This window comes from Eriocheir sinensis, chromosome 62 (genome assembly GCF_024679095.1).
Source record: "Eriocheir sinensis breed Jianghai 21 chromosome 62, ASM2467909v1, whole genome shotgun sequence".
Lineage (NCBI taxonomy): Eukaryota > Metazoa > Arthropoda > Malacostraca > Decapoda > Varunidae > Eriocheir > Eriocheir sinensis.
Window position 1 is genome coordinate 8410025 of NC_066570.1, and position 25522 is coordinate 8435546.

The 25522-nt window shown below is 41.2% G+C and overlaps 1 protein-coding gene across 2 annotated transcripts in view; it reads right to left on the minus strand.

Annotated features, from left to right (window-relative positions):
- The window catches only part of LOC126986745 (RAB6A-GEF complex partner protein 2-like), a 23052-nt gene extending 7540 nt beyond the window's left edge, over positions 1 to 15512 (minus strand). Inside the window, exons 1-7 of one of the 2 annotated variants that reach the window (XM_050843122.1) lie at positions 15349 to 15512; positions 11178 to 11383; positions 10527 to 10654; positions 9997 to 10104; positions 8344 to 8493; positions 6694 to 6806; positions 1611 to 1763 (exon numbers count right to left, since the gene is read on the minus strand). In XM_050843122.1, the coding sequence (XP_050699079.1) occupies positions 1611 to 1763; positions 6694 to 6806; positions 8344 to 8493; positions 9997 to 10104; positions 10527 to 10654; positions 11178 to 11296 (771 nt within the window). In that variant the 5' untranslated portion in view covers positions 11297 to 11383; positions 15349 to 15512. Of the gene's footprint in view, positions 1 to 1610; positions 1764 to 6693; positions 6807 to 8343; positions 8494 to 9996; positions 10105 to 10505; positions 10655 to 11177; positions 11384 to 15348 lie in introns of both variants that reach the window. The other variant, XM_050843121.1, reaches the window with a different exon arrangement.
- Between the last annotated feature and the right edge of the window lie 10010 nt (positions 15513 to 25522).

A 25522-nucleotide genomic window follows, 5' to 3' on the forward strand; every position in this document is an offset into this window, starting at 1 on the left:
TTGTGTTCACCTTTATCATCATCTGATTTTGGCATGCTATACTTTTCTGGAAAGCTCTATGCCTAAGCTACAACATATTGAAATTTCAGGTCACTAGGTCTGTTTTTAAATGTTTTAGAGCCAAAATACTAAAAATAAGCTAAATCCATATAAAAAAAGTTAGCAGTTAGCATTAGCTTCCACTAATTTCTTTATCGGTTTAGTGTAAGCAAAGCTAACTTTTTAGTTAGTGGATTACCACTTAGCGAAGCTAACTTTTCGATTAGCGGTGCCCACCACTGCCCTATTCTTCGACAACACTCAGCTGTCACCTTCTTCAACACTAAATAACCTCGGTCTATCCTTAGCTCGAAATCTTAACTGGAAACTTCACATCTCCTTTCTCACTAAATCAGCTTCCTCGAGGTTGGGCGTTCTGTATCGTCTCCGCCAGTTCTTCTCCCCTGCACAGATGCTTTCCATATAAAAGGGCCTTGTCCGCCCTTGTATGGAGTATGCATCTCATGGGTGGGGGGGCTCCACTCTCACAGCTCTCTTGGACAGAGTGGAGTCTAAGGCTTTTTATCTCATCAGCTCCCCTCCTCTTACTGACAGCCTTCTACCTCTTACATTCCACTGCCATATTGCATCTCTTTCTATCTTCTATCGATATTTTCATGCTGACTGCTCTTTTGAACTTGCTAACTGCATGCCTCCCCCCCTCCCGCTGCCCCGCTGCACACGACTTTCTACTCAAGCTCATCCCTATACTGTCAAAAACCTTTATGCAAGAGTTAACCATCATCTCCATTCTTTCATCCCTTCACTGGTAAGCTCCGGAACAGCCTTCCTTCGTCTATATTTCCTCCTGTCTATGAAGAGTGTATCAAGACACCTCTCCATCCGAAATTGACTTCTCTTTTGGCCACTCTATACTTTTCGCTATATGGGAGCAACAGTTATAGTCTGGCTCACCTAAATGTGCGGTTGTGTCTGTGGCCTGTGAGGAACAAGCGGGAGTACAGCATTCCCACATTTTTAACCCCACATTCTCTCTCTCTCTCTCTCTCTCTCTCTCTGTGGCGCTACAGCCACGAGGATTTGAATGTATTTTTTTCTTACTTACGTCAGCTTATTTTAACGTACATTCCTTCATGATACAATCTAAATATAATTGTGAAACTACTTACACATCCCATAACGAAAGGGAAACTCAATAATAAGTATAGCATTTTTTTAGCAACACTGTAAAATATGTATGTCATGTTTCTTGTTTCTTTATATGCTTATAAATATCTTGTCCATAATAGGTTAACTGTTCTTTCATACGTTATAATACTAAGATTAAATGTATATGCATATTTGTTGATCATATTTGCCAGGGTTTTACTTATATTAGAACATTTCTACATCGCGGGCTGGGAGACACGCGGTAAGGCTGTACAAGGGGACCCCCTACGCTGAACCCACCCACAACCGCACGTTTAGCCGAGCCAGACTATAGTGGGCTTTTTTTTTTTTTTTTTTTTTTTTTTTTATTGTTGCCCTCGAGTTGCTGTGCTGAAAAAAAAAATAATAATAATAATAATATGTAAACTTTAATGTGGACTATTGCTGGTGCCTCAACATACCTGGACACAAGGAATCTCTGCTTCACTGAAGTCAAAGGTGGCTACAATGTCCTCGCCTAGTCTGAAGCTTGATTTGTAAATGCAGAACCTCACCACTTTTCCCCTTGTGTTGGTAATGTTGTACTGGCTGAGGCTTTTACGAGTTGATGCATTCTGAGGGCAGTAACAAATTGCATGAAAGAATAAAGCAACACAGATATCTGCCTACAAGTTAATAGCTGAGCAAAAGGAGCAGTTATCACTTACTGGAATGCATTCTCAGTGGTTTTATCAACCAACATGAGTAAAATATGCTGTGTATTGGATTCTTTTAACTGACATCAACTGCTTTGTTTTTCATACTAGATCAACAAAAATGAAGTTCTGGAGAAATATTTGGCCTTGTGGCAGAAATCATGGTAATAATTAATTTTAAAAGTTTGATACGTACTTCCTACTGTAAGAATTTGGTTAGGCAGAACATGTTTGGCTTAGTTTCAAACAGATAAGAGATGCATGATTTTCAGGAATTGTAAGACTTGAGCACCTCTCATGAGATGTATTTATATTTAATAACTCAAGAACAAGTTAGGTTGAGCCAGTTTAATCTAAAAAAAGCAGAATGTATTCTTCCATTTAACAGTTTTGCAGACATTGATAAATAAATAAAAATGTTTAGGCAACTTTTCAAGTCATCATTCATATGGTTTGACTTGGGAACATCTTGTTTTCTGTGCAGTAAAGGATGTTGTTAAAGTTGTGTGTTTGGATCTTAAAAAGTGGGGAAATGAATAAAAGGATGCATACCTGAACCACATAATTCAAATTAAATAAATCATAGGCATGAATTTACATTCTGATCTCCCTAGATCCTACATCACCACTAAGCCTAAAATCTGGTCAAAATTATAGGTACTTAGCTGTAACTTACAGATCTGAAGGAGTATTTGTTGAGGTAATCTTTTTTAAAAGAGGGTAATAGGTAGTGTGAACAGCTGGGTGACTTTGTGATTCTGCCTTAATTTAAGATATAATTCTCACAAATGAGAAACTGAAGTAAAATTCAAGTTGGAGGAGACTGACTGAAGTGGTCTGGTCTCCATGCTGTCTGCTGATGGTCTAAACAAAAATGTGGCAGCTCCTCCTATCGGTGGCTCAGAAGACTGCCACGCCACAGGCAAGAGACTGAGCTCATGAATTTATATGATAAGTATTTACCGTTAACTCCCATAACTAATTTACCCATCACCAGACTTACATCAATAAATATGCACAAATTTATAATAATTGGAGTAATTTCCACACAAGTAGCTTAAGGGGAAAAATACAAAAAAACCTGCCAAGTGCTGCACTCATTAACCCTTTAGCTGCAACATGTGGGTATGCCTGCACTGAAAAACATTGTCCTCTGGTGTGACATGCAGGTATATTTGACAGCCATAAAAACAAATTTCCCTTAGCTGCATAATTCAGGGATACTTGTTTGATCTTGGAGTCTGTACCACTGAGTGCTCACTGCCAACTATGGGAAGCAAGGCAAACTACAGCAAGCAAGAACAAGGAAGTTGTCCTAATTTTGTTAAATATTTAGTCTTTTCTTTAATCATCATTGCATCTTATGCCATTCTTACATCTTCAGTATTATGTCACAAGGTAATATGTACAGGCAGGAAAAGAAGTAATAAGCTGTCATTAAGCTTACGTGAAATTTTACTGAGAAAGGTCTGTGATGAACTTGTTCTGTACATGTATGGTGATTTTACAACTGTTTTTAAACTGTTATACTCTGGTCATTTACAGGTCAGGAATTTACAAGTAAGCCTCAGAAGAGAGACATTGCTAACTACTGTTGTGCTGTACAGTAATAAACCAGATCAGATCTGAGGTCCCAGCCAAGACTGGGATTTTTGTATTGAAGTAGCATTAGTGAATGGTTGTTTTTGTTACAATACACAAAACCCCACAGACACTGGGTGAAAGGAATTCAGAGAACAAGTGCTAATTAGGTTATTGACTTGGCATTCTAGAAAGCAGGGTTGGAACAAAATCATGATTTTTTTCTATAATTTTTTTTTTTAATTTGATTCAAATCAGATTTTTATTTAACCCATTGACTGCGGATTTCCTATAAGCAGACCTCACCAAGCTACAGGAATGGAACAAAAAGTGGCTGCTACAATTAAATGAAGAAAATGTAAAGTCCTGCACCTTGGGAAGGGATATCCAGCACACCAATACTATATGGGAAACACTCCACTATCCACCACAGAGGCAGAGGAAGACCTGGGAGTATGAGTTACCAGGCTACCAGTGAAGGCAAAATCTGTGCCAATCGCAGCGGACAGGTTAAATGGATTTATTTGGCTTAAATTTTTTTTTTTTTTTGCATTAATCCTTGTTTGTTTCCAATGATTATTTGTTTCAGTCTTATGAGGCCATTTTCTTGTATTAAACTTGGCATATGTTAAATGTTCAAAGGAAGGCAGAGGTAAGTGTAAGTGGAGGCAAGCGCTGCAATACCAATGTGTAGACAGGACACCTTGGGTGATATTATGAAAAATATCACATCCTGCCCAAGTACAAACAACACTACAAGTTCAGTGATGCATAATGAGCATAAGTGTCAAGCTAAACAATAAAAATATGAATGAAACGTCTCTATGCTTAATTTTTTACAAGTAATGAATTCAGCATTTTACCATATAAATTGTGCAAGATCTATACAAGGTACATATTTATGAAAATATGAAAGTCATATGGGCAAATTAAAAGATAATGGCATGATGAAAAGATGTGAAATGTTGTGGGTCGGTATTTTTTTTGTAGAAAATTGACAATTTTCATAAACCTGCCCAAAATCTTAAGACGCATCTAAAGGGTTAAAAGAAAAGATAGCTGGAGTAGCTAAAAGAGAGGTGTCTTGATACTCCCTTGTTGAAAGAGTTCAAGTCATAGGCAGGAGAGTGTTCCAGAGTTAACTCTTGCATAAGAAATTTGGATAGTACAGGGATGAGCTAGGGTTAAAAACTGTGCAGTGGGGCCACAGGAAGGGTGGAGGCATGCAGTTAGCAATTTCAGAAGAGCAATCAGTATGAAAAAATTGCTAGAAGATAGAAAGAGAGCTAACACTGCAGCAGAACTTGAGAGGTAAAAGACTGCCAGTAAAAGGAGGGGGGTTAATGAGACAAAGAGCTTTTGACTACTCTGTCCAAAAGGGCTGTGTGTGTGGAGCTCCCTGAAACATGAGATGCATATTTCATTTGAGGGCAGATAAGGCCCTTGTATATGGATAGCATCTGGAAGGAGGAAAAAAACTGGTGGAGATGATGCAAAATACCTAACCTAAAGGAAGCTGCTTTAGCAAGAGATAAAACATAATGTTTTCAGTTAATTTTTAGAGTAATGGATAGGCCAAGAATGTTTATTGTGGAAGAAGGGGACAGTTGAGTGTTATCGTAAATAGGGGCTAGGTATTTGGAAGATTGTGTCGAGTTGACAGGTGAAGAAACTGAGGTTTCGACACACTGAATGACAAGTTCTTTCTGCTCCTTTCAGAAATTATGGTAAGGTCAGAGGTTAAGTGTTTTGTAGCATTCTGCCTTGAGTGTAATTACCCTTCCTGTTGGGAAGTCCATCCCCCTTTTTTTCTTTTTAAGGTTTCTGCCTACGGTGCTGGTAGGCTTTCTTGGTGGGGCCTAATGACTGGCCCCGGCCTGTTATGGCACAGGCAGGTGTGTATAGTAGTGCCATCATGCTTGGCTCATGCTGCCCCCCAGAGCTCATCTTTGATCATTTCTTTAGAGACAGAATCTAGAGTCCAGGTTGATAAGTGGTCTTCAGGACAGCATGTGGACTGTCTTAGGCCACTCAGCAGTGCCTAAAAAATCACAACTTGTGGCGGCATGCGGGACGTGAACCTGTGTCCTCCTAGACGCGCACCGCGTATGCGTATGCTTCCATATAAAAAAATTTGAATAATGCAGAGTAGGGTCATTGACATAGGAGTAGATAGAACTGTTTTGGATGGACTGTTTATGATCCTCTACCCTAATAACTTTTCCTTCTTTATCAATAAGGGAGGGGAGGGGGTTGGCGGTGGCCAAGTGGTCCGCGTGCAGACGTGGTGATCCTGAGGACCCAGGTTTGAATCCCTATGAAAGACACTGACAATTTTTAATCATCAACAATGAGTGGCAGAAGATTACCTATATGCTCTACAGATCTTCAATCGACCCTTACTTCAGCAACTACAGTCACAAAGAGCACCATTTTCATTGATATATTTGAATGTTTGTGTATACAAAAAAACCTCAAGCCCTCTTATATGGATCGCAAACATGCCGATTTGCATTGATAATCTACCACATAAGCACACGAAAGAACAACTTTTATATCAAATAGTATAGTCTGATCATACTCAAATGAATCATGGCCTTTCAGATACCCATATTTCATCTCATTCAGGTAGCTACTTAAAGTGACACCCAACTCTGCAAGCGTCTATACATAAGGAATTTTGATGTGTTGCATGTAAATAGCACGGGTAGCCTAATATTCTAAATAAATGTGCCCTTGAGCTGTCTCCTTTGTTGAAAAAAAAAAAAAAAAAAAAAAAAAAAAAAAAAAAAGCCTATCATTGCATCCAAAAGTTATCATTTACTATTTCATGTTATTTCGATTATTAATCATTATTTACATGCATTAAGTTATTAAGATATCCTTTATATGCACTTGCAGAGCCAGTGGTGTCTTTTAATATACCTGAAATGAGCTATCAATCAGTGAATTTGCAAAACCATAGATCGTTCAAGCATGACGTGACTATGTTATTTGATACAAGCTTGTCTTTTCGTGTGCTTGTATGTTAGATTATTATCGATGCAAATGACTGAGTTGTTTTTTGTATACATAAACATTCAAATATATTATTGAAAAATAAGCTTGAATGTCTGTCACAACAGTTGAGTTTCATGAATTTACGAACTAGAAATGCACAGGTGCCACATCCATCAAAACTCCCACTTTGTTGGTGGACAGATGGAATGACACAGACTATAGTAGTACACTTCAACAGCCTAAGGGAAACACAAGGATGCTCACAAACCTGTATGATCTGCAGTGCAGTGTGTCTTGGGGTGTCACGCTGTGGAGTGTGTAGGAAGGGGTTGGAGGGTGCCAGTTCTCCACTTTCACTGTACACACATGCTTCACTAAGCCCTGGGAAGATTAAGGGTATTATATTGCTGACTGTAAAGGACATACTCTTCATGCGTGAATATTTCCTGTCAACATCTACCTTTCCTTCCTGCTGGAAGTACGCCTTCATACAGCCTGTGCCTAAGAAGGGTGACCGTTCCAATCCCTCAAACTACCGCCCTATAGCTTTACTTTCCTGTCTATCTAAAGCTTTTGAATCAATCCTTAACCGGAAGATTCAAAAGCACCTTTCCACTTCTGGCCTTCTATCTGATCGCCAGTATTTTATTTTATTATTATTATTTTTTTTTTACGTCGTTGCCTGTTGCGCCGGTAGGCATCTTCCTGGTGGGGCCTGATGGTCGGCCCAACGCTTCTTCCAGGTGGGGCCTGATGGTCGGCCCAGCCCGTTCTGGCGCAGGCGAGTGTTTATAGTGGCGCCATCTTGCATTGGCTCATGCTGCCCCCCCGGAACTCATTCTTGATTAGCTTGGACGGCTTCCTCTAGAGTCCGGGTTGATGGGTGGTCTTCAGGACAGCATGTGGGTAGTTTTAAGCCGCTCGGCGGTGACTGAAAAATCCGAGTGGTAGCGTGGGGATTTGAACCCGCGTCGTCCATCACACGGTGAATGTGGGCCCAGTACGCTACCAGTTCTGCAAGGGGCGTTCTACTGGCGATCTTCTTGCTCTCTTAACTGACTCTTGGCCATCCTCTCTTAGCCATTTCGGTGAAGCTTTCTCAGTTGTGCTAGACATATCGAAAGCCTTTGATAGAGTCTGGCACAACTCTTTGCTTTCTAAACTGCCCTCTTTTGGATTCTATCCTTCTCTCTGTTCCTTTATCTCCAGTTTCCTTTCCGGCCGTTCTATCTCTGCTGTGGCAGACCGTCACTGTTCTTCCCCTAAACCTATTAACAGTGGTGTTCCACAGGGCTCTGTCCTATCACCCACTCTCTTCCTGTTATTCATCAATGATCTTTCCATAACAAACTGTCCTATCCACTCATATGCTGATGACTCCACTCTGCATTATTCAACTTCTTTCAACAGAAGACCCTCTCAACAGGAATTACAAGACTCCAGACTGGAGGCTGCAGAACACTTAACCTCAGACCTTGCTATCATTTCCAATTGGGGTAAAAGGAACCTTGTGTCCTTCAATGCCTCAAAAACCCAATTTCTCCACCTATCAACTCGACACAATCTTCCAAACACCTATCCCCTATTCTTCGACAACACTCAACTGTCACCTTCTTCAACACTAAATATCCTCGGTCTATCCTTAGCTCAAAATCTCAACTGAAAACTTCACATTTCTCTTACTAAATCAGCTTCCTCAAGGTTGGGCGTCCTGTATTGTCTCTGCTAGTTCTTCTCCCCCACACAGATGCTTTCCATATATAAGGGCCTTGTCCACCCTCATATGGAGTATGCATTTCACAGAGGACAAGTGTTGAAGAGAGAGAGTGGTAGGCAAAGGATTGAGTGCGGTGACAGGAAGTGGTTTTTAAAATGGAAATTAGAGACAATTTTACAATGGCCTAAGCCTTGAAATTACCTTGCAGCACAATGACCATGATGGGGATCCGCAGCAGCTTGGTGGGGCTGCCGAGACGCTGAGTGCCGATAGTGATCTTGTAGGCATACTTGAGTAGCTGTCCCCGGTAGGTGGGTGGGGCATCACATGGCAGTGTCTCCTTGTACACAACTGTAGAGGAGATTTACATCACAGATTCATCACATTACAATGGCCCACCAGCAAAGGAACTAACAAATGTATACTATAAGAAGTTGGACTCATTTAACATTTTTCATGCTGGTTTCTTTTTAACCCAGTAGCAGTGGGGATCATGTTTCTTAATGGTCCCTCCAAGCGAGAAAAATGAGAAAAAATCACCTCACACAAAGCATTTCATAATATATATCAAATCATTTGTGATCAGATTATGTATCATCTATTTTGGGGGTTTTCTATCATGGCACAAATTTGGCTCGTCGCTGCTACACAGTAAAGCCACAAATTTGGCCCGTCGCTGCTACTGGGCTAATCTGATTTTAGACCAACAAGTTAAATTATTAAGGTCTTTACGCTGGGCTTTTCTCCAAATGCGATGGACAGTAAGAGTAACAAAAACAGATGGGCCATCCATCATTCTGGTTATCAGACCTGAAATTTTTTTTACATTTTCACTATATTTTCTACCTCTCTCCTGCTCTGACAGCAGAATTTTCCTCTTTCCTAATATGAACACTTCACTCAAAACCAATTGACAGTTTTTACTTAAAGAATATAATTGCCTTAATTTTTCCTCTGTAAAAATTGTCTGATATGTATAATGTCTGACTGTCCTTTACAGCATGAACTCTGAGTGAACAGATTGATAAATAGAGAAATTCATCCATTTTTCAGAACTCTAATTTTGGTAGTGACTGCTAATTATTGTCCAGGAGTAATTAATCACCAAACAGTGCTACACAACTACTGTATTTTGTGACTTATAACGCACATCTTTTTCACTTAAAAAATGTCAAAAAGTTACCCCTGCGCAGTATATGCCAAAGGTACAAATTTAGACAGATTTTTTTTTCAGTCTGCCTTTTTCTGCCATAATTTTGAAGTTTGTGTGGGGTTTTATAGGTCAGCATGACTCCTAGGCTGCCACACAACTGAGATAACCGACGCCTGAACACCTTCACATTCAAGTAGTATGTGCCCAGCCACTTCCACCCATTGATGAGACTCTGGAAGCCCTTCGCTGCTTCCGGTGTTTTTTTATGCTAGACCTGCAAAGCATATACTGGCAGGTTCCTATGTGTGACAAGGACATGGAGAAGACTGCCTTCTGTACAGGAGAAGGCCGGCTATGGGAATTCGAGATTCTTCCTGTCAGAGTGTGCAACAGACCAGTGCCCTTTTTCCACCTGATGGATGCTGTCCTGAAGGGCCTGACATACCAGACATGTTTACTTAGACAATGTGATCGTCTATACGCTGACCTGGGCCATTCACTTACGGCACCTTCAAGAGGTATTACAGTGGATTCTGGAGGCTGAACTCAAACCTGCCCTAGAGGGGGTGTCTTCCTTGGGAAATGCACTTGCACAAGGGGCCAAGGCATCAAGCCAAGACACAACAAACAATCTACCTTCTCTAAAAAAATATTTTCTTGACTTTATGACCTAATTATCCTTGTAAAGTGTGTCAACTTACATGATCTGCTCTCGCCTGGGAGAAGCTGAAGGTCGCAGAATAGAATCTTGGGCTTGGTGGATAACACAACGCGGCCTCGCTCACCCCGGCACGGGGCAAAAGAAGTGTCTGGTGGGTGAAGGGAAATTTAAGATTCAGGAATATGTGTAGCCAGAAATGTCATGGGTCCAGAGAAAAACATCTTAAAAAAATTACCTTATCCTTTGATGTATAAGATGTCAATTTGTAGAATATATTCCCATTTATAGTTTCAAGGCTATCTATAATTAATATATATGTTTTTTTATCATTATTCAGTGTGCTTCATAATAAATAGTATAACAAGCTATAACAAAATGTTTGGGGCTATCCTAGCACTCTTAATTACAAACCCACAGCCCTGGGTTTGATCCCAGACTAGGCAGTTAGTGCACAGCTCACCAAGCTGTTACTCTTCCCACTGGGACATGTCAAAAAATGGGTACCCCTCTTGGGAAGATAAGGAGTGGTAAACTGGATGTCCCGATTACCATGTCCGTTATTTATCTGACCTGCGTTGGCCATTGCTCGCTCCTCAGCCTGGCGGGGACTGGATGCTGGTAGCCTCACACGTGCCTCATTGACTGAGCACTGACAGTGGATCTGAGCACTTCCCCATGCCACCACCTCACACACATCACTGAAACATTTGATGCACAGATTACAACATCATTAGTACAAACTCTTGATTGATGGAATTCAGTTTGGAGAAATTAGCAGACAGCTTTTTTTTTAATTTTTACTCTAAACTAAATTGAGATTTAGTGGAATAGTCCATTCAATCAATGAGTGTTTTGTGGAATGATCCACTCAATTGATAAGTAAGAGTGACCAGAGCCTAATACTTCTGAGAAATGTGGCATTCTGACAGCTTTCCATTAATTTCTAATCAGGATTGTAGTTTACAATAGCTTGCATTTTATTAAATTTATCCCAGATTGCAGATTTAGATAACAGTGCAGAGACAATGACTTTCAGAAAAGTACCGGCCTCAGCAAGCACCAGGCACATGCTCAGAGCTACACACAGTGCCAGTGCCAATGTACCCCCGGCATGATGTGAGACTACTGCAACACCACTTTAGCAGCAGCTTTGGGCCCAGCCCACTGTAGTCTCAGAGCAATGACAGCCTAAAGAGAGATGGGAAAAGGATGGAAAATCACCTGGACTGGGCACGGAGGGCTGGGTTGAGTGAGGGAGCCGTGACAGTGACGCAGACCTGCACGGTGTCCCCAGCAAGATGCACTGGTCCTCCCAGCACCTGTGCACACACTTCCACCATCTCCACTTGCTGGCAGTAGGTGGGAAGTGAAGCTGCTTGCTCCCTCACTAACCGTGGGATATGAGGCTCCTCACTGCTGCCACCTTACTGCCGAGACAAATGGTTATTGTCATCAGTTTCACAGCAATTATAAAAAGTCACAAAACCAATATTTGCTTGGCACTGAAATGAATGCATAAAGCACTAATTGGTATTACCATCCCAGGACTTTCACCCATTTTTCCCTTTTGTAACCCTCCTATTAACCCTTGGATGTGGACTTCCTACAAGAAGACATCACCAAGCTACAGGAGTCGAGCAACAAGTGGCTGCTACAGTTCAATGAAGAGAAATGTAAAGTCACACACCTTGGGAGGGGAAATCCAGCATACCAATACCACATGGGAAACACTCCACTATCCACCACGGAGGAAGACCTGGGAGTATATATTACCAGGCTACCAGTGAAGACAAAATCCATGCCAATTGCAGTGGAGGGGTTAATACCTGTTTTTAGTTGAAATAATAAAATTTCAAATGGTTTGATATGATGGCTGTTCCAAGGCTTGGGCATGGCAGCTACTGTGGAGTACCACTTGCCCATCCCCTCACTGGCCCTTCTCGCCTGACTCACCCACCTCCAGACAACTCTTAAATTACTTATTAGAGGTGAATCTATCACACAGCAGCCCACACAACACATTTAACAACACAGCTTAAAAAGCTTTATACTAGTGAGTGACCTGAACACAACTGAAGATAAACAATAACACAATGTTTAATGAAGAGATTTTCTATTCTCTTTTTCTATTACTCTCTTGGTCCCACATGTCCTCTGCGTGTATTGAAACACACGAGAAATTAATCACAAGGAGAGGGTATTCCCCGACTGCCTGGGATTGAACCCGCGACCAGCGTGACGGGAGAGCCACTCCTTACCGAGTCGGCCAAAGAGGTACCCCACTGGCTAAGTGGGTTATAGGAGGCTCGTTCATCAGGCCGTCGCTGCACTACAAATGCATCAACTTTCATCTGTGACTCCCAACCCATATATAAGCTCAGCGTTTGGTAGTACCAAAAAAGTACAGAGCACGATGTGTAAACTGTGGAAGGGTCATAATTATGCAGGTTAGTGTAGTGAACTATCAGGAAACTGCTCAACACCATGCCTACATTCGGATCAGAAGCCACAGATGACACATGACTCATTGTGGGTAAAGTAAGGCTCAGGGAACTATCCTTGTTGTCTTTTATCTTTGGTCGTGGCCAACACACACAGCTCAATATTCTTGTGCTCTGTGGTTTAAAGTGGTGCGTGTGCTGTTTTACAATATTTTTGCCTCTAAACCAACAGTTGTAAGGGCTGGTTCTGAAAATTTTGATGATGTGTTGACAGAAGTGTGTGAGTCAGGTGTGACTGACCAGAGTGGGGATGCTGCCTTCAGTATGATGAATTGTCACAGTGGTCTCCAAGCACTAACCTTGGATCAATCATAACATAAAAGACATCACCAACTCCTTAAAGGTGAATTTTATATTACTCATGTCAATTCATATTATTTCATCTAAAAAAGTATTCATGGGAAAAGTTCAAATGGGAAAAATCGAAAGAAAGTCTTGGGGTGGTGGTGTAGTAGAATAACTGATGATGGCATAGTGTGCATGTGCTGAGAGGACAGCATATCGTACTACACTCAACAATGATGGGGAGGCGGTGGCTGAGTCGACAGAGTGACGGCGCTGCGTTCAGGAGGACGCGAGTTCAATCCCCGCCCGGTGCCACCAAGCTGGGATTTTTCAGCCGCCGCCGAGTGGCTTAAAACTACCCACATGCTGTCCAGAAGACCACCTATCAACCCGGACTCTAGATTCTAGGATTAAAGATGAGCTCCGGGAGGGCAGCATGAGCCAATGCAAGATGGCACCACTATAAACACTCGCCTGCGCCAGAATGGGCTGGGCCGACCATCAGGCCCCTTCGGGAAGAAACCTTGGGCCAACCATCAGGCCCCACTGGGAAGAAGCCTACCGGTGCAATAGGCCGTGACGTAAAAAAAATATAAAAAAAACCTCTTGAGCTGTAAACACAGCAGCAGAGCTGTTGAGTCCCTTGGTAGGTGGGGAGGCAGGCTGATTCAGTGGTTGGCTTGGTTCTCAAGTGCACAATCAAGATTCTCTGTTCTGACAATGGAAATAAGAAAATAAAAAGGCTAAAATATATAATAGATGTGGAGAAAATTTCCTCTACATATGAAGGTATAGATGAAATAAATATGAATTCCTCCATCATATCACCAGTGTAACTAAGTGAGAGAAGCATGCTGTGTACCACTTAGGAACAGACAGTGGGAGTGTGGGGAGGGCTTGGGAGATGTGCCGGCATGCTAGGCTTGGTGCATCAACTAGTGAATGAGTTATGTACAAGCTGGCCACTGCTGCATAGTACTACACACAATATAATTTACAGATAGTCAAGCATTTCGAAATACCCAATCACAGACTCACAGTGGCATCAAAATCACCTTTATACACAAGACTGAGATGCAAGTCTGATGATATTTTCAAGATGGTGGTAAACAAATGCTTTGAAGATGCACCCAAATGCTTTTCAGCAAAAGCTCAATTATTTGAGAGAATTTAAATATCATTGCAGAAATGTGGTATTTATTTCAACTTACTGTTATTATCAAAATTTTTATTTTGAAAATAGTTATTGGCAAGATCCTATTGTGGCAATACTTTGAACCCGCCTTGATCCCTCACACTTCCTCCATATAATGCTCATTATATATTGACCATGGTCTTACTTTTAATGTAGAAGCATGTACAGCCTTCTATGTAGAGCGTCTCAGATTTGATCAAAACTCACTACGAGTAAACAGAAGGAAGTATTGGGGCAGGAAGGAGAAAAACTTACCCATACGCAAATAATAGTCTATATTTGACTCGACGTCAACCAACCGTGTTACACAATCATGCATGTCATTGTTAGAGGTATATTAACCAGTAAATGGAGAAAATGCAACATACAGGTCAGGCACCAATTACTGAGAGGGGTTGGTTACATGTTTTTAGGGAGAGAAATGGTTGTGGAGTGGTGGAGATGGCTTGATCACCAGAGATGAAAAAAAAATTACAAGAGTGGAATAAATAGTAGAAAATAACTCCTGAGAGAGAGAGAGAGAGAGAGAGAGAGAGAGAGAGAGAGAGAGAGAGAGAGAGAGAGAGAGAGAGAGAATCATTATTATTATGATAAGCTACCAAAGTCTCCCTTCAGGGTGCAGATACAAGTTGAACCACACAAAATACCAAAAGGTACTGGAGAGAAGCAAAGGCAATGAATAGTTATGTGACTCATTTCAGCGAGGAGGTATTTCTCGCAACACCCGCTGCAGCGTCGCCGCGGCCAGCAGAGGAGGCGACGCGCTTTCGTAAACATTATCCCATATTTTCAAGAGTAAAAAAAAAGTCCTTGAATTGGATTTTCAAAGCGTTTCCATGACTGTTGAAGGTTTGTAGAAAAGATATATGAAGAGATACTGATGTTTCATAAGGTAGGTAATGAGATACTGGCACGGACCTAATACGAATCTTAACCAAAAATAGTCTTGGCCACCAGTATGAGTTGGGTCCTAATCTGAAAATTTACCATTTAAACTACTCTAACCGAACTTTACATAACCTAACCTCCAACAAGAGGGCTTTGCCCCCCTCGACCCCCCTGCTAACCAGGGGGGTCTCTGCCCCCCCTGGTTGCGAGGGGTGAGTATGGGCAAACACTAGAATAACACCAAGGAAAGATAGTGTTTAGTACGAACCCAAGCACAGCCAAGTGACCATGATGATGATGCCAAGTTTAATAAAAGGCCATCAGTAGGCTATTCATGAAAGCAATCAAGACTCACTCACTCACTACGACGTTTTGAAAAAGTGTATCAAGGATTATTATCGAGGCTAACATCATAAGTGTTGACGGCCCTCGCACAGCGCTGCACTAACAATGGAGCGGGGCCTGCGGAAACCTCATCAACGGTAAACGGTAGTTACTCGTAAATCCCTGGGGCCATTCTTACCAGGATGAAGAGTGTCCCAACGCAGAGATGGGCCGCCACGGTGCTGTATACTGCTGCCCCTCAAGCGTTTTTCCGTCCCCGGGAGCCCGGCCGCCCACCGTCCAGCAGGAGCAGACTGTCTGACACTCTGACAGCTGCTGCCTTGTTTTGCTCTTGGTCTTGGGCACAGTGGTCATGAGTTTGAGATTACTAGCTTTTGTAACGGCCCCCTGTCAAAGAACTCTCTCTCTCTCTCTCTCTCTCTCTATCTATGTATCTTATCTATCTAGATCTATCTATCAATGTATCGGTATCTACCTACCTATCTGTCTATCTCCACCTGTTTATCTCTCTATCTATATATTTATCTCTATCTTTTTTTGGGGGGGTATTTCGCTGGGGATATACCCCAAGGGAGGAAGGCGGTGCATGCCGCTCAACCCCCCAGACGGCTGGTAGAGATGCCCAATTCTTTTTCAAGGCGGCCCAACAACGGGGCTGAGGGTGTCGGAAAGAGCCACTTTTCCACCCCCATGGTACCGGACAGGTCTCGAACCTACGCTCTAGCACCCCGCCGAAGCGCAAGGCGGAGACCTATATACCACGGGACCACGGGAGCACCTTTATCTCTATCTATCTATCCATCTATTTATCTGTCTATATCGACATCTAAATCAATCTATCTCCATATCTGCAATGTCTATCTATCTATCTATCCATCTATATATTTGCCTATCTATCTATATCTACATATATATATATATATATATATATATATATATATATATATATATATATATATATATATATATATATATATATATATACATATATATACATTTATCTCTATCTATCTACCTATATCCATCTATTTATCTATCTATCTATCTTTATATGAAAACTTCGATCCCTTGATGTAGAGTCCCTTTATAGAGAGTCCCGACAACCCAAGATTTGGACCCCTGTTTTCGCCGCGCTTTTCAAACGCTAGCACACGCTCTCTTTTGTATTTCTTTTTCACAGCCATACGGGTCGTTCACTGAAACTGAGCACGCTTGTGTCAGACCTGCACACCTTTCCTTAACAGCCAGCAGGGAGCCAGCAGCCAGCGAGCTGTGGGAAAGTATATAAGAGACAGTTTGTCTACATCAACAGGTGCCGTCAACCCACCATTACGCCCATATATACTTTACCATAATTTGTTCACCAGCCATTGTGATGTGCCGTAAGATGACAGGAGATTATTATTAGCCTTACGATCAGCCATTGTCTCAGTATAGGCACTCAGTAACCAGAGGTGAGCGCGGCACTGAAACATTATTAGTGCGATTGCGGTAGTGCGGTACTTTTTCTGGAGTAGTGCGGTTGCGGTAGTGCGGTCCCACTTTTTTCTTTCCCAGTGCGGTACGCGGTGTGCGGTACTGCGGTAGCGGTAGTCACTATAGTCAGTATAAAAAAAATACTTTAGTGCCAATCCTGGCTATCCATTGACTAACTAACAACTTGTGAGATACAAAAAAAAAAAAAATAATGGAGGACTGGGGGAGGGACAGTGGGAGGTAAGGAAGGAGAAAGGGGGGGACAGGGGAGTAGAGGACGGGAAGGGGAGGAGGGGGAGCGAAGGGAATCCAACTTTCCAAGGAAGGAGGGAGGGGGCAGGGAATGGGGAGGAGGAGATCAGCGTCATGTGAGAGAGGAGGAAGTGGGGTGTGGGAAGGAAGGAAGGAAGGAGGGAATGAAGGGTGGTGCAACAGCTGCAGTAGCACTAGCCAGGGAGGAATGGTAGGGAGGATATGGGAGAGTGAAGGGGAAGGGGAGGAGGGGAGTAAGAGGAGGAATTCTCCGGCGTTTAAGCGAAAATGAAAGATTACTAATATAGGAAAATCATGACGGGAACAGTGAAACATTATTCAAACTGTCCAACATATTAAGACAAAACACATCAACTGCAACGTACTGGTAATAGCAAGACCTCGACCGTGGGAAAGCTGTAAACACAGCAAAGAAACCACGTGGAAATTTCAACAAGGAGATAATTATAATAATAATAATAATAATAATAATAATAATAATAATAATAATAATAATAATAATAATAATAATAATAATAATAATAATAATAATAATAATAATAATAATAATAATAATAATAATAATAATAATAATAATAATGATAATTTATCATTATTATTATTATTATTATTATTATTATTATTATTATTATTATTATTATAATCAAACATTATTGATCTTGGCTACATTGAAGAGAGAGAGAGATGTTGTTGTTGTTGATTTGTCCTCCCAGGGGAAGGCACGGGCCGGCGGGCCCGTCAGAGGATGTCTTCAGTTTACAGCTTATCGAGGAGGTGGGAATTTTGCCACCACCTCTGCCAGGGTGGAGTCCAAAGAGTCTCCTTGGTGGAGTCTTGGGTGAGGCTCATTCGCTCTGCTGCTGTCTGGGGAGCCGTGTCGTCGTCAGGGTGGAGCTGTGGGTCGGGTGGGTGCAGCGGGGTGGTGAGGGGGCACTCCAGGATGTTGTGCAGCAGAGGTTTCCGGGTGGCTTGCCAGCAGTGGGGGCAGGGTCGGGTATCCTTGTTTGCCACCTCCTCGTAGCAGGCAAACCCGAGTCTGAGGCGGCGGATGGAGGCGAGGATGGTGTTGGGTGTGGTGTGGGGGAGCTGTATGACAGGCTTGTTGTGGGTGGCCGTGCTGTACCACGAGGCAGAGGCAGAGGCCTGAACCAGGACGGCCTCGTGTTCTAGTCGGGTGAGTGAGAGAGAGAGAGAGAGAGAATGATAAAATAGAGAAGTTACAATGAAGTTAAAAAAACAGATATTGTATGTTATGCATCAAAGAAAACTTTGTACGGGACATGAGCGGCGATCATGTTAATTAGTGCTAAGTTCAGTCATCGTCAGAGGCAATCATGGCGCGCTGCCTTGGGTTGAGTGACGAACAGATTTACTCTCAGTTATTCGCGTTTGGTATTGAGGATATGTTATCAACTTATCAGATATGTCTGATGATGATTCAGTAACTAATAAAAACTATGTAAAACCGAGTGAGATGAATACCGTCATATAATATGCACCAACGAGAGGCAACACCATCATATGTAAGGTGGGTTTAAAGAAAAATTCACTTTGCTAAACCACTTTTTGCATGTTTTTCCATTATCTTAAAATTGCTTGATTGATTTTTTTAAGCTCATAAAAAAAAAAAAAAAAAAAAAATTAGGTCGGCACAACGGGCGGGTTCGGGGTTGAAATGGTCGGCACCGCGCGGGTTAAGGAAGACTTGCAGTTGTAGTTTAGTCTGTCTATTTAGTATTTAATTTTGAACAATAACTGAACAGTCAGAATGATTGAATCACTGATTCTGATGACTGATACCGATTGACTGATTGAGTCTGATTCACTGTAAAAAAAAAAAAAAAATTCTGTGAGCATGCCGCGCTGCACATGTCGTCTTCGATAGTTTTCAAAGGACTGCAAAAAAAAATACTGCAGGATTTTTTAGTGCGGTCCGCGGTAGTGCGGCATTTTCAGAAATTTTGCGGTAGTGCGGTACTTAATTTTTTGTGATGCGGTACTACCGCACTAAGTACCGCACTTGCCCACCTCTGTGTTTTATTACTTGCCGCTGGAGACTGGTTTACTCTCCTATTGGGTAGGGGCATTGGGAATCTTTTAGAAGAAGTGGGTTTATAAGGCCTAACACAGATAGGGGCAGTAGGTCAGTCAGAGATTTGCAATCCAGCCTAGTATGAGTAAGACACGCAGCAACGAGTCGAGGTAAATCAACTAGTCACAAAGCAGATAGACTGTGAGGTGAGACGCACAGGGAGGCCTGCAGTGGCTGGGTGCTGGGGAGGTGGTAGCCGAGTGGTCAGCATGCGGGCATAGTGAGCCCAAGAACCTAGGTTCGAGTCCCACCGATGCATGTTGACAATGTTCAACCGTCTCTGAGTGACAGAAAATTACCCACATGCTGCTCAACTGGGCAGCATGTGTGTAATCTTGTCACTCAGTCAACACTATCTTAGGCGACTTCGATCAAGAGGAGCATCAGGGGGCAGCATGAGCCTTAGCGAGAGAGCCTACTGGCATGATAGGCAGCATCTAAAAAAAAAAAAAAAAAAAAAAAAAAAAGGTTGTGACTGTGCTGTAGGCTACTAATGCAGGAATAAAGAAGACTACTGCTTATCTCTCAGCTTTCAATAACCACTACCACTTGCTGGTTGGTGCTGTCTCCGGTGTGCAAACCCACGTACACAACCCACTGGAGGAGGACATGAGGGAGAACCCAAAACCCACCTGTGTGACATTGTGTTGGGAAGAGAACTGCATAGCTCTTGGCATGTGACTACCACCTGCACAACATTGGTGTTGAGTGTGACCACCACCTTTGTGCCATACAGATTAGTCTGACCCTTGAAATGATGGGAAGGATTTGATGTTACATGTATAACCACTTTTGGCATGTAAGAAAACCTGTGTATAGCTGAGTGAACACAATACATTTGATCACTGAGTTGGGCACAGGTCAACCAATTGGTTTTGGGAATATCACAAAAAACTACTCGTTTTAGCATTTTATTAGTACACAAATGTTTTTTCACCCCATTTTCATAAAAATCTATGTTGGGGAGTTTTACAGTATTTCATCTATACATTTTTAGTTTTATTTTCTTTGGTAATTGGTTCAATACAAAAAGCATGTGAGTGTGCTCAAAACGTATGGTATTGTATTTTATACAAAAACATAAAAAATTGCCTCACAATCATACCATACACACAGAAACTGTACAATCAGACAAATGGATAGGCCAGCAGCCTCATGCCCACTGGCAACTCAGAGACACAGGAGCGTTATCTCCTGGGGGAGTGTCACTTTTCACACTCTACCCCCTGCTCTCCACCACCAGAAGCAAAACACTCCTTGTACACTCTGAACTAGCGCAGACTTGAGATTTTTAGCCTATAAGTCACGAATGAGTAACTTTTTACATGTTAATCCATCACAAATACACTACTTGATAATAAGAAAAGTCTTAATTGTAAGGTTTTACATTACTAGAGATGATCTTTGGTAAAGTACACAAAGATTCATGGTTGTCATCTTAATTAGGGTGTTGCTACAGGGAAATAATGGGACAAGCAGACAGAATGAGCAGCCCCTGACAGCAGCACTTTGAAGCACATAACCAACCCCTGTGAAGCAAATAATTTACCCAAAGAAGCCTCAAAACTGAAATTTTCAAAAATAATTAATTAAAAGTTTTGTAATGTTCAGGAGGAGTTCCATATTGACACTGGCACTAAAAAGTCAAGTTGTAGTGTAAGCAGCTGTGTTTAGCTGGAGCTGCTGGTGGGGTAGGATGAAGGTCTGATGGAGTAACAGAGGTTGGTAGTGTGCTAGCTGCCCCCTGTTTCCTCTTGTGTGTTTAGGTGGCTGCTCTCCCATAACTTAATAAAACATTCTCAAAAAGAAGCTGTGTTCTTGTGGGATTTACTTATGATGAGTACAGCAAGAAGGTAACTGAGGGTGATAGTGAGAGCAAGCTGTCACTTTGTTAACATGATTTGTGCTGACACATTATATCAGTTATGTCCTTCTGTTAAGTACCATTAAGCCTAATATTACTTTATATGTTCAAAATAAGTTTGCCTGTGTCCTGATTGTAATTTGATCACCCAATTGGAATTGTAAACCTGTTATATTCACTTTTTGGTAAAAGTAATGTGCTTAAGAAAATGCTTTACTCTGTCAGTAAGAAAATGGTGAACAGTCTGCTGACATTACAGCCAAGGTGGTGAGGTAAGCACTTATTGGCTGGGACATACACTGCCTAATCTTCATTGGGGAAGGAATTAGTTGTCTTTATTTGTAAAACTTGAAATGTTACTTTTACACTTCATTTAAATTGATTGACTCTTTTCATGGAAGATGATATTGCTTGTAATAAACCTAGAATCACTACATGGCAGGTAGCTTATGTGTGGATCACAGTACAACTTTTTTTTCTCTCATCCATGTACAAACACATACACCTATGCATGCAAACAACCATACAAACAAAAACACACACGCATACATGCGACCGCATGAACGTACACACACACATATACACTCTCCTTCAAATATTTTTTTTGACAAGCATGATTCACTGCCTGCTTACCGTGCTGGCCTTCAAATTAATGCTACATTCCTCTTCTGCCATTTTGGATTGGATGATTGGATTTAATGCCCTTTTTTGATGGGAACCTCTCATATATCCAAAATGGCCCTCTTGTATTATGCATTTCCTTATGAATGTTAGGCTTTCATGACAGCAGATAACAATAAAGTTTGGCTCTTTTCTAGGGTGGAGGAAGTGAGCAATTTTCATTAGTGAACTGGAACCCCTCTGATACAGGACCCTTGCACCACAGTACTCTCTCTATTCTACATCCAAAACAACAGCCTCAATAGCCATCTTACATCTCATTACCATTACAAACCTGCCAATCACAAACTCATCTTTTACATTTACTCATTTTCATCCAGCAACTAGGCTTTTCAGATACACATGTTTGGGAAGAATCATAGAAAAAATAATAGAAGAACTTTGTACATGAACATTCAACTTTGCCTGACTACTTTTTGGATCATCATTTTTTGTGTTAAGTAAAACAATTGAGATTAACCCTCAAGCTAGGCAAGTCAGACCCCATAGCTTGGTTGGGGTTATGCATGTTACCTCTCCCACTAGGGGCCTGCCTTAAGCAGGGTCCACACTCATGTCTCTACAAACAAACAGAGCATTCTACCATGGAGCAACCTGGTTCCCATTTTCTCTCTCCTTGAAGCCATCTTGGACATGGGTCAATGGCTGACCAGGGAAGTGCTTGTGACCTGTAGCACAGCAGCACAAGTTATTACAATACTCCTTACAAATATGTAAGTACATGCTACTTTGTATACTCCACTGTGATTGTCACAGCAAGGAGTAAACAGTCTCGAGGCTTCATGAAATTTTCTCTCCTAACCAGCAACTCATTACATTTGAATAAAAAGTTCTTTCATATATGTATATATATACTGTGATTCACCAGCTCTGCCTTCTATGTGCCATACTACTTGTCAGTCTTTAGAAAATACTTGCTGGTAAAATACTCAAAATGTAGAAAGTTTAGGAAAAATTTCAGTAACCTGAATAACAAAAGCCTTTATCTAAACATTTGTAGTCATTCACAAGTTATTTGATGCTTAATAATAAGGCTGTTGAATATGAACCAAAAACTAGTTAGCTGATAATGATGTTTTGTTACTTAGAAAGTTTGTCACTTTTCACCTTGCAAGAAAGGGACATAATCTCTTTCCTCTGGCCATACTGATCTTAGGGTTTTGGTTAGTGGCTGTGAACTTTGGATGAAGAAACTTAATACCAAGGGAGACGACAAAATTTAAACACTTGCACTTTATAATTTAGTAATTAATTTTCAAATGTTTCATGAAAATATGAGGGGACAGGCACAGGGAGTGAGCATGGGTTTGTGTAGTGAGAGTGAGGACTGAAATGAGTGATCAGCTTTCTAGCATCTGGCAATAAATTCCACATGTAACTAATTCATGTTTTAATTGGTGATTGAAGAAATAATGAAGTGGACAGAGTAGATGTATCTGGTTTGAAGAGGGGATATGATATTGTTAGGTGAGAAGTTCGTTGACTTGGTAGTGCCTGCAATGCTAGGGGTATGTAATTATGAACTGGAGGATAAACCAGGAAGACATGATGGATGATTAGTACTGATCAGAATTGAAGGGAAAGGGGAGGGGGGGTATGAGGTACCAGATAAAAATCATTGTCTTACTTGGCCAGTTCTTAGGTGGACTCTGGTAGTACCCTTTCTGATATGGAGTTATGAGTTGTTTCACTGGGAAATGGTTTACTTAATTGTTGAAAGTTTGTTATTCTGGATTGTGTGCCAAAAGTACAATTATGACATTCAGCATCATTTAAGAATTGGCAATGATAAGAAGCCAATCTGATAACAAATGATGTACTAATTCTTTAACTTTCATTCAGCAAATGACAGAGACTGAGGGAAAGTCTCTCCCTTGGTACAGGATACAACATTTTCAAGGCTCTTACCAGCCCTAATTTAGACCTCAGATAGCAGGTGAAGGATGGTCTGGTTGTTCACCGTGGCTAACATTAGCTATCACTGATGGGAAGTGGAAAATTATATCCTTTGTAGCAAACAAAAATTACCTCCTGCCCTCACCAGGAAAGGTTTTCTTCACAGCATTAATAGTGGTGCCTCTGCTAAGCATGGGGCATAAATTTTCACTTTCCAGCTGGAGAAGTAATGGGTTATCCCACAAGATATAAGGGAAAGCACACCAAGTATAAATCAAAACACTTGAGTGATCAGGGAACAGCAACAAAAGATGAGGTATGAGGGCAAGGCAAACATGGACATAGGAATGAGGAAGGGGCCAGGGCTACAGGGTGCCTGTACACAGGGCAAACTGATCATAATGTACATGGTTTGTATAATAACTGCCATTTCTTATAAAATAGAATGGATTCAATTGAAGGAGTCTTGAAATACCCAACAGATATAAAAAAAAAAAAGATGAATATATGGTAACATCAAGGCATACATGCAAAAAAAAAAAAAAAAAAAAAAAAAAAGGTGGATTGACTGAACTCAGGAAAGTTGCTGTGACCTATAACAAATTTGTCTATACAAATCACAGTTAATTTGGAAGTTTCTTCACTGCACTGGCTAAACATAAAAGGGGACAAACACATACTCAAGTATATATCAAAAAGGCTCAGCAGAAGAGAAAGTTCCCTATGTTTGCCACAAGTTGACTGTTAACAATATAGCATTCAGTCAACTACTGAGCAAGGGCTGGTCACAGGTCTTCTGCCAAACGCACACAACTTTCTTACATGCTACAACAGCTCCGGCCTCACCTGGAGGAGTCACAAATCTGGTCAGCATGCCATATGGGAGAATGGTATGACTGTTTACTGCATTGCACATATTGAGGGAGCTTTTTTTTTGTTACAATTAATATAGTATTTAAAAAAAAAATTACCAGAAAAAAAAAAAAAAAAAAAAAAAAAAAAAACCCTGCTGGGTTTTAATCCATGTTATGATGCTGTGAATTATGTTGTAAAAAGACAAAATAGAGTTTACTCAATTAGTAAAAACCTTAACCTTCCACAATGATGCAACAAATTTCACGCAGTCGGCAGAATTCACTCCCCAATGTGTTTATTCCTTACATAACAGTTTACATCCACTGACTGGTACTGCATTATTGCAATGTTAATGAACAACATTCGCCATTTGTGCATTTTGGAATTTCTCACTGAGTAGCTGAGACTTGATTCAATGAATGTAGCTCAGATCATGTCCCTTCAAGTCATGACAACTGCACTTTAGCCACACTCAGACCATGATTCATATCTCTGAAAGCTCCCAGTCACATGATATATATATATATATATATATATATATATATATATATATATATATATATATATATATATATATATATATATATATATATATATATATATATATATATATATATATATATATATATATATATATTGACAACGAAGGAAGCAGCTCAAGGGCAACAAAAAGTGTAGGAAGAAAAAGCATGCTAATTGCTGCTTCTACAAAGACAAAAGTAAAGAGTGGCCAAGAGAGGTCAATTTTGGATGGAGAGGTGTTTTGACACACTTCTTGAAAGAGGTCAAGTTATAGGCAGGAGGAAATACAGATGAAGGAAGGCTGTTCCAGAGTTTACCAGTTTAAGGGATGAAAGAGTGAAGATGATGGTTAACTCCTGCATAAGGGGTTTTGACAGAATACGGATGAGCTAGAGTAGAAAGTCGTGGGCAGCGGGGCCGCGGGAGGGGGGGGGAGGCATGCAGTTAGCAAGTTCAGAAGAGCAGTCAGCGTGGAAATATCAATAAAAGATAGAGAGATGCAATATGGCAGTGGAATCTAAGAGGTAGAAGGCTGTCAGTATGAGGAGGGGAGTTGATGAGGTGAAGAGCCTTTGACTAGTCTGTCTAGGAGAGCTGTGTGAGAGGAGCCCCCCCACACAAAGAGATGCATACTCCATATGAGGGCGGACAAGCCCCCTGTATATGGATAGCATCTGGGAGGAGGAGAAGAAC